Raw genomic sequence first — 13035 nt, 5'->3', positions numbered from 1 at the left:
GGGGATGAGCGGGTGGTGGTGAGTGGAGTGGGGAGGGGATGAGCGGGTGGTGGTGAGCGGAGTGGGGAGGGGATGAGCGGGTGGTGGTGAGCGGAGTGGGGGAGGGGATGAGCGGGTGGTGGTGAGCGGAGTGGGGAGGGGATGAGCGGGTGGTGGTGAGTGGAGTGGGGGAGAGGGGTGCGCGGCGGTAATAAGTCAGCGTTATCTCTTCCAGCCGGAGGGCATTACAATGGAGCAGAACACCGGATTCACTCTGGACCCTCAGGGCCTCCGTGGTACGTACGGGTGGTGGGAGGAGCTAAATTAGATGTAACGGTTAATACAGTCAATAGAACCTTCTAGAATCTTGTAACAGACCCCCCCACCCCCCACCTGAATCTATTACGAGGTTATAAAACGTTTCATTCTTTTGGCGTTTTGCACCTTTTCTTTTTTAGTCAGTTTTGTCGCAGACGTTTTTCTTGCAGGTTTCTAAAGATTTGACAATAATGTTTCTAAGATGGTCATGTGATGGGGAGGGACCATTGTTACCATGGTGATTGTCAGCTCCGTGTCCCGTCTGTTCACTGCAGGTGTCACCAAGAGGCAGCAGGATTTACCCTACAGGATCCCGCCCAACACCGTCCCCAAATCCAGGATCAGCCGCGTCCTCTCCATCAACGGTAAGTGATGACCCCCGGGGAACTACAAGTCCCAGAGTGCACTGCAAAGGAAGGAGACAACTACATATTACTGCCACAAGTCTGAACACCCATGATGCAGTGCGCCCGGAACATTGTACTGAGAGACAACAGCAGAATAGTGAGTGCAGCTCTGGAGGATAAGACAGGATGTAACAGCAGAATAGTGAGTGCAGCTCTGGAGGAGAAGACAGGATGTAACAGCAGAATAGTGAGTGCAGCTCTGGAGGAGAAGACAGGATGTAACAGCAGAATAGTGAGTGCAGCTCTGGAGGATAAGACAGGATGTAACAGCAGAATAGTGAGTGCAGCTCTGGATGATAAGACAGGATGTAACAGCAGAATAGTGAGTGCAGCTCTGGATGATAAGACATGATCTAACAGCAGAATAGTGAGTGCAGCTCTGGGGGATAAGACAGGATGTAACAGCAGAATAGTGAGTGCAGCTCTGGAGGATAAGACAGGATGTAACAGCAGAATAGTGAGTGCAGCTCTGGAGGATAAGACATGATGTAACAGCAGAATAGTGAGTGCAGCTCTGGATGATAAGACATGATCTAACAGCAGAATAGTGAGTGCAGCTCTGGGGGATAAGACAGGATGTAACAGCAGAATAGTGAGTGCAGCTCTGGAGGATAAGACATGATGTAACAGCAGAATAGTGAGTGCAGCACTGGGGGATAAGACAAGATGTAACAGCAGAATAGTGAGTGCATAATAGTGATGCATAACCTTCTTTTATAACCCCAGGGAACATTCTGGGAGAGGTGATTGATTCGGTCCTGAATGAGGACGGGGTGAAGTATTTGGTGAATATCCCCAAGGGCAGCGCAGAGGCGGAGCTGGCGAGAGTGGCCCCCATCTTCTATATCTATCACTATGTGGAGGTGACGCAGCAGTGGAGCCTCCTGGGGGACAACATCTTTGCTTCTCAGCTGAGTATGAAGAAGAAGCTGAAAGAAGGTAACCCCTCCCCCTGCCTTTCTGACCACACCCCTCCCCCTGACCACACCTCTGCCTTCCTGACCACACCCCTCCCCCTGACCACCCCTCCCCCTGACCACACCTCTGCCTTCCTGACCACACCCCTCCCCCTGACCACACCTCTGCCTTCCTGACCACACCCCTCCCCCTGACCACCCCTCCCCCTGACCACCCCTCCCCCTGACCACACCTCGGCCTTCCTGACCACACCCATCCTCTGATCACCACCCTGATCTTCCCCTCCTAATCACACTCCTCCTACTGACCACACCCCTTCCCCTTACCAAACCCCTCCCCTTGTAGCCACACCCCCTCCTGCTGCCCCTAATGTGTCCTTCTTTGTAGGGGTCAACAGTGTCCTGTCCTTCCGAAATAGAGACTTTTCTTACAGTGTGTGGAGAGACGGGGACCCCAGCACCTGGTATGTACCGGAACACAAAGAGTTACAGTCTGGTCCTCATTACTTATAGTCATCACATCCTCTGCTGCTCATCCGGAGCCTCCTGGTTCATGAATAGAAGGCTGGAGCCATTGCGGTGGTCACTCCCCCTCACCTCCTCTCTGTTCTTCTCCTCAGGATGACGGCCTTCGCTCTGCGGATATTTGGCGACGTTCAGCGTTACGTGCCGATCGATCAGATGTCGGTGTGCAGCACGCTGCTGTGGCTGATAGAAGAATGTCAGCGCAGAGACGGATCCTTCCAGGAGAAATCCACCAACCAACCCGTAAAACTGCAGGTGAGTGTGTGGAGGAAGACCACACCTACTACACGAAGACCACACCCACCCAGTGGAGACCACACCTACCCAGTAGAGACTACACCTACTACATGAAGACCACACCCACCCAGTGGAGAACACACCTACTTCAGGAAGACCACATCTACTATAGAAAGACCACACCCACCCAGTGGAGACCACACCTACCCAGTAGAGACTACACCTACTACAGGAAGACCACACCCACCCAGTGGAGAACACACCTACTACATGAAGACCACACCCACCCAGTGGAGAACACACCTACCCAGTAGAGACTACACCTACTACAGGAAGACCACACCCACCCAGTGGAGACTACACCTACTACATGAAGACCACACCCACCCAGTGGAGAACACACCTACTTCAGGAAGACCACATCTACTATAGAAAGACCACACCCACCCAGTGGAGACCACACCTACCCAGTAGAGACTACACCTACTACAGGAAGACCACACCCACCCAGTGGAGACTACACCTACTACATGAAGACCACACCCACCCAGTGGAGAACACACCTACTTCAGGAAGACCACATCTACTATAGAAAGACCACACCCACCCAGTGGAGACCACACCTACCCAGTAGAGACTACACCTACTACAGGAAGACCACACCCACCCAGTGGAGACTACACCTACTACATGAAGACCACACCCACCCAGTGGAGAACACACCTACTTCAGGAAGACTACATCTACTATAGAAAGACCACACCCACCCAGTGGAGACCACACCTACCCAGTAGAGACTACACCTACTACATGAAGACCACACCCACCCAGTGGAGAACACACCTACTTCAGGAAGACCACATCTACTATAGAAAGACCACACCCACCCAGTGGAGACCACACCTACCCAGTAGAGACTACACCTACTACAGGAAGACCACACCTACCCAGCAGAGACAACACCTACTACACATAGATCACACCCACTCAGTGGAGACCACTCCTACTACATGAAGACCACACCTACTATACAAAGACCACACCCACCCAGCAGAGACAACAGCTACTACACAAAGATCACACCCACTCTGTGGAGACCACTCCTACTACATGAAGACCAAACCTACTATACAAAGACCACACCCACCCAGCAGAGACAACAGCTACTACACAAAGACCACACCCACCCAGTGGAGACCACACCTACCCAGTAGAGACTACACCTACTACATGAAGACCACACCCACCCAGTGGAGAACACACCTACTTCAGGAAGACCACATCTACTATAGAAAGACCACACCCACCCAGTGGAGACCACACCTACCCAGTAGAGACTACACCTACTACAGGAAGACCACACCTACCCAGCAGAGACAACACCTACTACACATAGATCACACCCACTCAGTGGAGACCACTCCTACTACATGAAGACCACACCTACTATACAAAGACCACACCCACCCAGCAGAGACAACAGCTACTACACAAAGATCACACCCACTCTGTGGAGACAACACCTACTATACAAAGACCACACCCACCCAGTGGAGAACACACCTACTTCAGGAAGACCACACCTACCCAGTGGAGAACACACCTACTTCAGGAAGACCACATCTACTATACAAAGACCACACCCACCCAGCAGAGACAACAGCTACTACACAAAGATCACACCCACTCTGTGGAGACCACTCCTACTACATGAAGACCAAACCTACTATACAAAGACCACACCCACCCAGTGGAGAACACACCTACTACAGGAAGCCCACACCTACAACACAAAGACCACACCCACACAGTGGAGACCACACCCACTAAAGGAAGACCACACCTACTATACAAAGACCACACCCACCACCCACCCAGCAGAGACAACACCTACTACACATAGATCACACCCACTCAGTGAAGACCACACCTCCTACATCAAGACCACACCCACTCAAACATGACCATCTCCTACATGAAAAACCAGACTAGCTCAGTGGAGACCACGCCCACTTAGTGGAGAACACACCTTCTACACAAAGATCAAACCCAATCAGTTAAGACCACACCTACTACACAAACCACGCCCACTCAGTGGAGACCACACCTACAACACAAACCACGCCCACTAAGTGGAGAATACACCTTCTACACAAAGATCAAACCCAATCAGTTAAGACCACACCTACAACACAAACCACGCCCACTCAGTGGAGAATACACCTTCTACACAAAGATCAAACCCAATCAGTTAAGACCACTCCTACAACACAAACCACGCCCACTCAGTGGAGACCACTCCTACAACACAAACCACGCCCACTCAGTGGAGACCACACCTACAACACAAACCACCCCACTAAGTGGAGACCACACCCACTACACAAAGACCACCCCACTCAGTGGAGACCACACCTCCTTCAGGAGGATCACACCTGCTACATAAGGACCACACCCATTCAGACATAACCACACCTACTGAATGTAAAACCACACCCACTCAGTGAAGAACACACCTACATGAAGATCAAACCCACTCAGTAATGACCACACCTGCTACACAAAGACCAAAGGCTCTCTTGGCATGCTGGGAGTTGTAGTGCCTGGCACTGTTTTCTCTCCTGATGGATCCCAGCTGCCTGGCACTGTTGTCTCTCCTGATGGATCCCAGCTGCCTGGCACTGTTGTCTCTCCTGATGGATCCCAGCAGCAGCTGCCTGGCACTGTTGTCTCTCCTGATGGATCCCAGCTGCCTGGCACTGTTGTCTCTCCTGATGGATCCCAGCTGCCTGGCACTGTTGTCTCTCCTGATGGATCCCAGCTGCCTGGCACTGTTTTCTCTCCGATGGATCCCAGCTGCCTGGCACTGTTGTCTCTCCTGATGGATCCCAGCTGCCTGGCACTGTTGTCTCTCCTGATGGATCCCAGCTGCCTGGCACTGTTTTCTCTCCGATGGATCCCAGCTGCCTGGCACTGTTTTCTCTCCTGATGGATCCCAGCTGCCTGGCACTGTTGTCTCTCCTGATGGATCCCAGCAGCAGCTGCCTGGCACTGTTGTCTCTCCTGATGGATCCCAGCTGCCTGGCACTGTTGTCTCTCCTGATGGATCCCAGCTGCCTGGCACTGTTGTCTCTCCTGATGGATCCCAGCTGCCTGGCACTGTTTTCTCTCCGATGGATCCCAGCTGCCTGGCACTGTTGTCTCTCCTGATGGATCCCAGCTGCCTGGCACTGTTGTCTCTCCTGATGGATCCCAGCTGCCTGGCACTGTTGTCTCTCCTGATGGATCCCAGCTGCCTGGCACTGTTGTCTCTGCTGATGGATCCCAGCTGCCTGGCACTGTTGTCTCTCCTGATGGATCCCAGCTGCCTGGCACTGTTGTCTCTCCTGATGGATCCCAGCTGCCTGGCACTGTTGTCTCTCCTGATGGATCCCAGCTGCCTGGCACTGTTGTCTCTCCTGATGGATCCCAGCTGCCTGGCACTGTTGTCTCTCCTGTTAGATCCCAGCTGCCTGGCACTGTTGTCTCTGCTGATGGATCCCAGCTGCCTGGCACTGTTGTCTCTCCTGATGGATCCCAGCAGCAGCTGCCTGGCACTGTTGTCTCTCCTGATGGATCCCAGCTGCCTGGCACTGTTGTCTCTCCTGATGGATCCCAGCTTCCTGGCACTGTTGTCTCTCCTGATGGATCCCAGCTGCCTGGCACTGTTGTCTCTCCTGATGGATCCCAGCAGCAGCTGCCTGGCACTGTTGTCTCTCCTGATGGATCCCAGCTGCCTGGCACTGTTTTCTCTCCGATGGATCCCAGCTGCCTGGCACTCTTGTCTCTCCTGATGGATCCCAGCTGCCTAGCACTGTTTTCTCTCCTGATGGATCCCAGCTGCCTGGCACTGTTGTCTCTCCTGATGGATCCCAGCTGCCTGGCACTGTTGTCTCTCCTGATGGATCCCAGCTGCCTGGCACTGTTGTCTCTCCTGATGGATCCCATCTGCCTGGCACTGTTTTCTCTCCTGATGGATCCCAGCTGCCTGGCACTCTTGTCTCTCCTGATGGATCCCAGCTGCCTGGCACTGTTGTCTCTCCTGATGGATCCCAGCTGCCTGGCACTGTTGTCTCTCCTGTTAGATCCCAGCTGCCTGGCACTGTTGTCTCTGCTGATGGATCCCAGCTGCCTGGCACTGTTGTCTCTCCTGATGGATCTCAGCAGCAGCTACCTGGCACTGTTGTCTCTCCTGATGGATCCCAGCTGCCTGGCACTGTTTTCTCTCCTGATGGATCCCAGCTTCCTGGCACTGTTGTCTCTCCTGATGGATCCCAGCTGCCTGGCACTGTTGTCTCTCCTGATGGATCCCAGCAGCAGCTGCCTGGCACTGTTGTCTCTCCTGATGGATCCCAGCTGCCTGGCACTGTTGTCTCTCCTGATGGATCCCATCTGCCTGGCACTGTTTTCTCTCCTGATGGATCCCAGCTGCCTGGCACTGTTGTCTCTCCTGATGGATCCCAGCTGCCTGGCACTGTTGTCTCTCCTGATGGATCCCAGCTGCCTGGCACTGTTGTCTCTCCTGATGGATCCCAGCTGCCTGGCACTGTTTTCTCTCCTGATGGATCCCAGCTGCCTGGCACTGTTGTCTCTCCTGATGGATCCCAGCTGCCTGGCACTGTTGTCTCTCCTGATGGATCCCAGCTGCCTGGCACTGTTTTCTCTCCTGATGGATCCCAGCTGCCTGGCACTGTTGTCTCTCCTGATGGATCCCAGCTGCCTGGTACTGTTGTCTCTCCTGATGGATCCCAGCTGCCTGGCACTGTTGTCTCTCCTGATGGATCCCAGCTGCCTGGCACTGTTGTCTCTCCTGATGGATCCCAGCTGCCTGGCACTGTTGTCTCTCCTGATGGATCCCAGCTGCCTGGCACTGTTGTCTCTCCTGATGGATCCCAGCTGCCTGGCACTGTTGTCTCTCCTGATGGATCCCAGCTGCCTGGCACTGTTGTCTCTCCTGATGGATCCCAGCTGCCTGGCACTGTTGTCTCTCCTGATGGATCCCAGCTGCCTGGCACTGTTGTCTCTCCTGATGGATCCCAGCTGCCTGGCACTGTAGTCTCTCCTGATGGATCCCAGCTGCCTGGCACTGTTGTCTCTCCTGATGGATCCCAGCTGCCTGGCACTGTAGTCTCTCCTGATGGATCCCAGCTGCCTGGCACTGTTGTCTCTCCTGATGGATCCCAGCTGCCTGGCACTGTTGTCTCTCCTGTTAGATCCCAGCTGCCTGGCACTGTTGTCTCTGCTGATGGATCCCAGCTGCCTGGCACTGTTGTCTCTCCTGATGGATCTCAGCAGCAGCTACCTGGCACTGTTGTCTCTCCTGATGGATCCCAGCTGCCTGGCACTGTTTTCTCTCCTGATGGATCCCAGCTTCCTGGCACTGTTGTCTCTCCTGATGGATCCCAGCTGCCTGGCACTGTTGTCTCTCCTGATGGATCCCAGCAGCAGCTGCCTGGCACTGTTGTCTCTCCTGATGGATCCCAGCTGCCTGGCACTGTTGTCTCTCCTGATGGATCCCATCTGCCTGGCACTGTTTTCTCTCCTGATGGATCCCAGCTGCCTGGCACTGTTGTCTCTCCTGATGGATCCCAGCTGCCTGGCACTGTTGTCTCTCCTGATGGATCCCAGCTGCCTGGCACTGTTGTCTCTCCTGATGGATCCCAGCTGCCTGGCACTGTTTTCTCTCCTGATGGATCCCAGCTGCCTGGCACTGTTGTCTCTCCTGATGGATCCCAGCTGCCTGGCACTGTTGTCTCTCCTGATGGATCCCAGCTGCCTGGCACTGTTTTCTCTCCTGATGGATCCCAGCTGCCTGGCACTGTTGTCTCTCCTGATGGATCCCAGCTGCCTGGTACTGTTGTCTCTCCTGATGGATCCCAGCTGCCTGGCACTGTTGTCTCTCCTGATGGATCCCAGCTGCCTGGCACTGTTGTCTCTCCTGATGGATCCCAGCTGCCTGGCACTGTTGTCTCTCCTGATGGATCCCAGCTGCCTGGCACTGTTGTCTCTCCTGATGGATCCCAGCTGCCTGGCACTGTTGTCTCTCCTGATGGATCCCAGCTGCCTGGCACTGTTGTCTCTCCTGATGGATCCCAGCTGCCTGGCACTGTTGTCTCTCCTGATGGATCCCAGCTGCCTGGCACTGTTGTCTCTCCTGATGGATCCCAGCTGCCTGGCACTGTAGTCTCTCCTGATGGATCCCAGCTGCCTGGCACTGTTGTCTCTCCTGATGGATCCCAGCTGCCTGGCACTGTAGTCTCTCCTGATGGATCCCAGCTGCCTGGCACTGTTGTCTCTCCTGGTGGATCCCAGCTGCCTGGCACTGTTGTCTCTCCTGATGGATCCCAGCAGCAGCTGCCTGGCACTGTTGTCTCTCCTGATGGATCCCAGCTGCCTGGCACTGTTGTCTCTCCTGATGGATCCCAGCTGCCTGGCACTGTTGTCTCTCCTGATGGATCCCAGCTGCCTGGCACTGTTTTCTCTCCTGATGGATCCCAGCTGCCTGGCACTGTTGTCTCTCCTGATTGATCCCAGCTGCCTGGCACTGTAGTCTCTCCTGATGGATCCCAGCTGCCTGGCACTGTTGTCTCTCCTGATGGATCCCAGCTGCCTGGCACTGTTGTCTCTCCTGATGGATCCCAGCTGCCTGGCACTGTTGTCTCTCCTGATGGATCCCAGCTGCCTGGCACTGTTGTCTCTCCTGATGGATCCCAGCTGCCTGGCACTGTTGTCTCTCCTGATGGATCCCAGCTGCCTGGCACTGTTGTCTCTCCTGATGGATCCCAGCTGCCTGGCACTGTTGTCTCTCCTGATGGATCCCAGCTGCCTGGCACTGTTGTCTCTCCTGATGGATCCCAGCTGCCTGGCACTGTTGTCTCTCCTGATGGATCCCAGCTGCCTGGCACTGTTGTCTCCCCTGATGGATCCCAGCTGCCTGGCACTGTAGTCTCTCCTGATGGATCCCAGCTGCCTGGCACTGTTGTCTCTCCTGATGGATCCCAGCTGCCTGGCACTGTAGTCTCTCCTGATGGATCCCAGCTGCCTGGCACTGTTGTCTCTCCTGATGGATCCCAGCTGCCTGGCACTGTTGTCTCTCCTGATGGATCCCAGCTGCCTGGCACTGTTGTCTCTCCTGATGGATCCCAGCTGCCTGGCACTGTTGTCTCTCCTGATGGATCCCAGCTGCCTGGCACTGTTTTCTCTCCTGATGGATCCCAGCTGCCTGGCACTGTTTTCTCTCCTGATGGATCCCAGCTGCCTGGCACTGTTGTCTCTCCTGATGGATCCCAGCTGCCTGGCACTGTTGTCTCTCCTGATGGATCCCAGCAGCAGCTGCCTGGCACTGTTGTCTCTCCTGATGGATCCCAGCTGCCTGGCACTGTTTTCTCTCCGATGGATCCCAGCTGCCTGGCACTGTAGTCTCTCCTGATGGATCCCAGCTGCCTGGCACTGTTTTCTCTCCTGATGGATCCCAGCTGCCTGGCACTCTTGTCTCTCCTGATGGATCCCAGCTGCCTGGCACTGTTGTCTCTCCTGATGGATCCCAGCTGCCTGGCACTGTTGTCTCTCCTGATGGATCCCAGCTGCCTGGCACTGTTGTCTCTCCTGATGGATCCCAGCTGCCTGGCACTGTTGTCTCTCCTGATGGATCCCAGCTGCCTGGCACTGTTGTCTCTCCTGATGGATCCCAGCTGCCTGGCACTGTTTTCTCTCCTGATGGATCCCAGCTGCCTGGCACTGTTGTCTCTCCTGATGGATCCCAGCTGCCTGGCACTGTTGTCTCTCCTGATGGATCCCAGCTGCCTGGCACTGTTGTCTCTCCTGATGGATCCCAGCAGCAGCTGCCTGGCACTGTTGTCTCTCCTGATGGATCCCAGCTGCCTGGCACTGTTGTCTCTCCTGATGGATCCCAGCTGCCTGGCACTGTTGTCTCTCCTGATGGATCCCAGCTGCCTGGCACTGTTTTCTCTCCAATGGATCCCAGCTGCCTGGCACTGTAGTCTCTCCTGATGGATCCCAGCTGCCTGGCACTGTTTTCTCTCCTGATGGATCCCAGCTGCCTGGCACTCTTGTCTCTCCTGATGGATCCCAGCTGCCTGGCACTGTTGTCTCTCCTGATGGATCCCAGCTGCCTGGCACTGTTTTCTCTCCAATGGATCCCAGCTGCCTGGCACTGTTGTCTCTCCTGATGGATCCCAGCTGCCTGGCACTGTTTTCTCTCCGATGGATCCCAGCTGCCTGGCACTGTAGTCTCTCCTGATGGATCCCAGCTGCCTGGCACTGTTTTCTCTCCTGATGGATCCCAGCTGCCTGGCACTCTTGTCTCTCCTGATGGATCCCAGCTGCCTGGCACTGTTTTCTCTCCTGATTGATCCCAGCTGCCTGGCACTGTTGTCTCTTCACAGGACTGTACCAGCCCTTTAAATAACCCTTTCCTGCCCCGATAACAGTTTTCTTAGTGAAACTCCCATTGACATCAGTGTAAACAGAGGACATGGAGGGTGGGGGGTTTTTGGGATGTGAGGGGGGGGGGGTCTGTCTACAGGTTTAGCGGGATCTCTATTGGTGATCCCACCTGGACTCTTCATTTCCTGTTGTATCTCAGGGCACCATCCCGCGAGAAGCCTCTGAGAAGACCCTGTACCTCACCGCGCACGCCGTCATCGGGATCCAGAAGGCTTTCCACATGTGTCCAGTCATTGTGAGTACAGCGCATGTGTATATAGTGCAGTATATGCCCTATATAATGTAATGTGATCTGATTGTTCTCTAACAAAATGAAATAAAAATACAATGTAACTAAACTAATAACACAGACAGTTGTAACATGACATTGAGTAAACATCCATAGTGCAGGGGAAAATAAGTGAACCCTTGTGTTACTAACTCTAAAGGAGCCGATTGGCAGAAGGTGGAGGCGACCGCTGGTACAGGAGGATCTACGTCTTGTCCGGTGGATCGCTACAACGTTCTGTATCTTATTAGTTACATTGGGTCAAATACAGCAATCTGTCCAGGACAAACACTGTCTGCTTTGCCCATAACAACCAATCACAGCGCAGCTTTCACATCTTAATGAGCTCTGATTGGTTGCTGTGGGCTCCAGTTTTTGTTTAGGGAATTCCAAAGGGTTTGCATACTTTTTTCCTCCCTGCACTGTGGATGTTTACTAAAATACATGAACAGTACAGCTATCTGTGAGTTATTAGTTTAGATACATTGTATCAGTCTATAAGATCCGATACCTAACGACTCGGCTGTAGGGTGCGGATCATCTGGTCGTATTAACCCTTTAATCTTTGTTGTGCAGCAAGTGGAGAACGCACTGAACCTTGCGGTGGAGTATCTGTCGAAGCAGGCGCCCAATGCGCAGAGCACCTTCGTGCTGGCGGTCACCGCCTATGCCCTGGCCATATCCGAGGCCCCACTGCAGAGTAAACATTACACCTTGGGCAAGCTAAAGGGGGAAGCCTTCAGTAAAGGGGTCGGTAAGTGCTCGGCTGTCTGTACCGGAGGTCAAATGATCAGCGTTTAGGATCTGGCTCCCTGGACCAGCTATAGGGAGAGAAGCGGCCAGTGGTCTCCCAACTAGGGACCTCCAGCTGAAAAACTACAACTCTCAGCATGCCAAGACAGCCCAAAGATGTCCGGGCATGCTGGGATTTGTAGTTTTGCGACAGCTGGAGGCACACAGTGTGGAGGCTGCAGTCCCATGTAAATGAACAGGTCTGCCTCTTCTTTTTCACATTGCCTTCTTTTAGAGCTTAAACCTTGATCCAAACCTGGGACTTCTCACAGCTGGGATTTTGTTGCAGTGTATTATTCTAGCACAAATCTCTCTCCTGCGCTGACAGTTTGTTACAATGTTTCAGTCCAGAGACAGTTTGTAACGAACTCTCAGATGTGAGCAGACTAAGGAAGATTGGTAGCAGAGAGTCTATGGGGGGAGGGACCACGCGTTTTCACCATTATTTTGCGCTGTCTCCGCCCCCCAGGTTACCCTCCGGTTTATCTATACTGGAAAGATACTCTGAAGAAATTCGATGACACCGTGCCGAACGCCGAGACCGCGAGGATGGTGGAGACGACGGCGTACGCCCTGCTGACCGTGCTGAAGAATGCCGACGTGACCTACGCCAAACCCGTGGTGCGCTGGCTGAAGGAGCAGCAGAGATATGGCGGGGGCTTCTTCTCCACGCAGGTGAGTGACGGCAATTACACCGCGACACGGCCGTATCCAGCGCCAGACACCGGGACCGCCCAGATTCACAGCTTTAACCCGTTTGTTTCCAGGACACGATCATCGCTCTGGAGGCCCTGACGGAACTCGCCATCATGGAAGACAAACTGTCCCTCAACATGGACGTCAAGATCTCCTACCGAAAATCAGGGGAGTTCATGAGCTACCGCCTGACCGAGAGCAAACCATTCACCAGACCTGTAGAGGTAACATGTCCTAACCCCAGTGCTGCACTCACTATTCTGCTGATACATCATGTCCTAACCCCAGTGCTGCACTCACTATTCTGCTGTTATATCATGTCCTAACCCCAGTGCTGCACTCACTATTCTGCTGTTATATCATGTCCTAACCCCAGTGCTGCACTCACTAT

At 54.0% G+C, this 13035-nt stretch overlaps 1 protein-coding gene across 1 annotated transcript in view; it reads left to right on the top strand.

Annotated features, from left to right (window-relative positions):
• Positions 1–214: 214 nt before the first annotated feature.
• Positions 215–13035, top strand: part of C5 (complement C5) — a gene marked incomplete at its 5' end in the record, with an annotated part of 31879 nt that continues 19058 nt past the window's right edge. Inside the window, 9 exon segments of the mRNA XM_056553197.1 lie at positions 215–275; positions 573–662; positions 1431–1643; positions 2010–2085; positions 2242–2401; positions 11028–11123; positions 11733–11910; positions 12418–12623; positions 12716–12868. Coding sequence (XP_056409172.1) covers positions 215–275; positions 573–662; positions 1431–1643; positions 2010–2085; positions 2242–2401; positions 11028–11123; positions 11733–11910; positions 12418–12623; positions 12716–12868 — 1233 coding nt within the window.

This window comes from Hyla sarda, unplaced genomic scaffold (genome assembly GCF_029499605.1).
Source record: "Hyla sarda isolate aHylSar1 unplaced genomic scaffold, aHylSar1.hap1 scaffold_2574, whole genome shotgun sequence".
NCBI classification, from domain to species: Eukaryota; Metazoa; Chordata; class Amphibia; order Anura; family Hylidae; genus Hyla; species Hyla sarda.
Note: the sequence above shows the minus strand (reverse complement) of the source record. Positions and strands in the feature narration are given on the sequence as shown.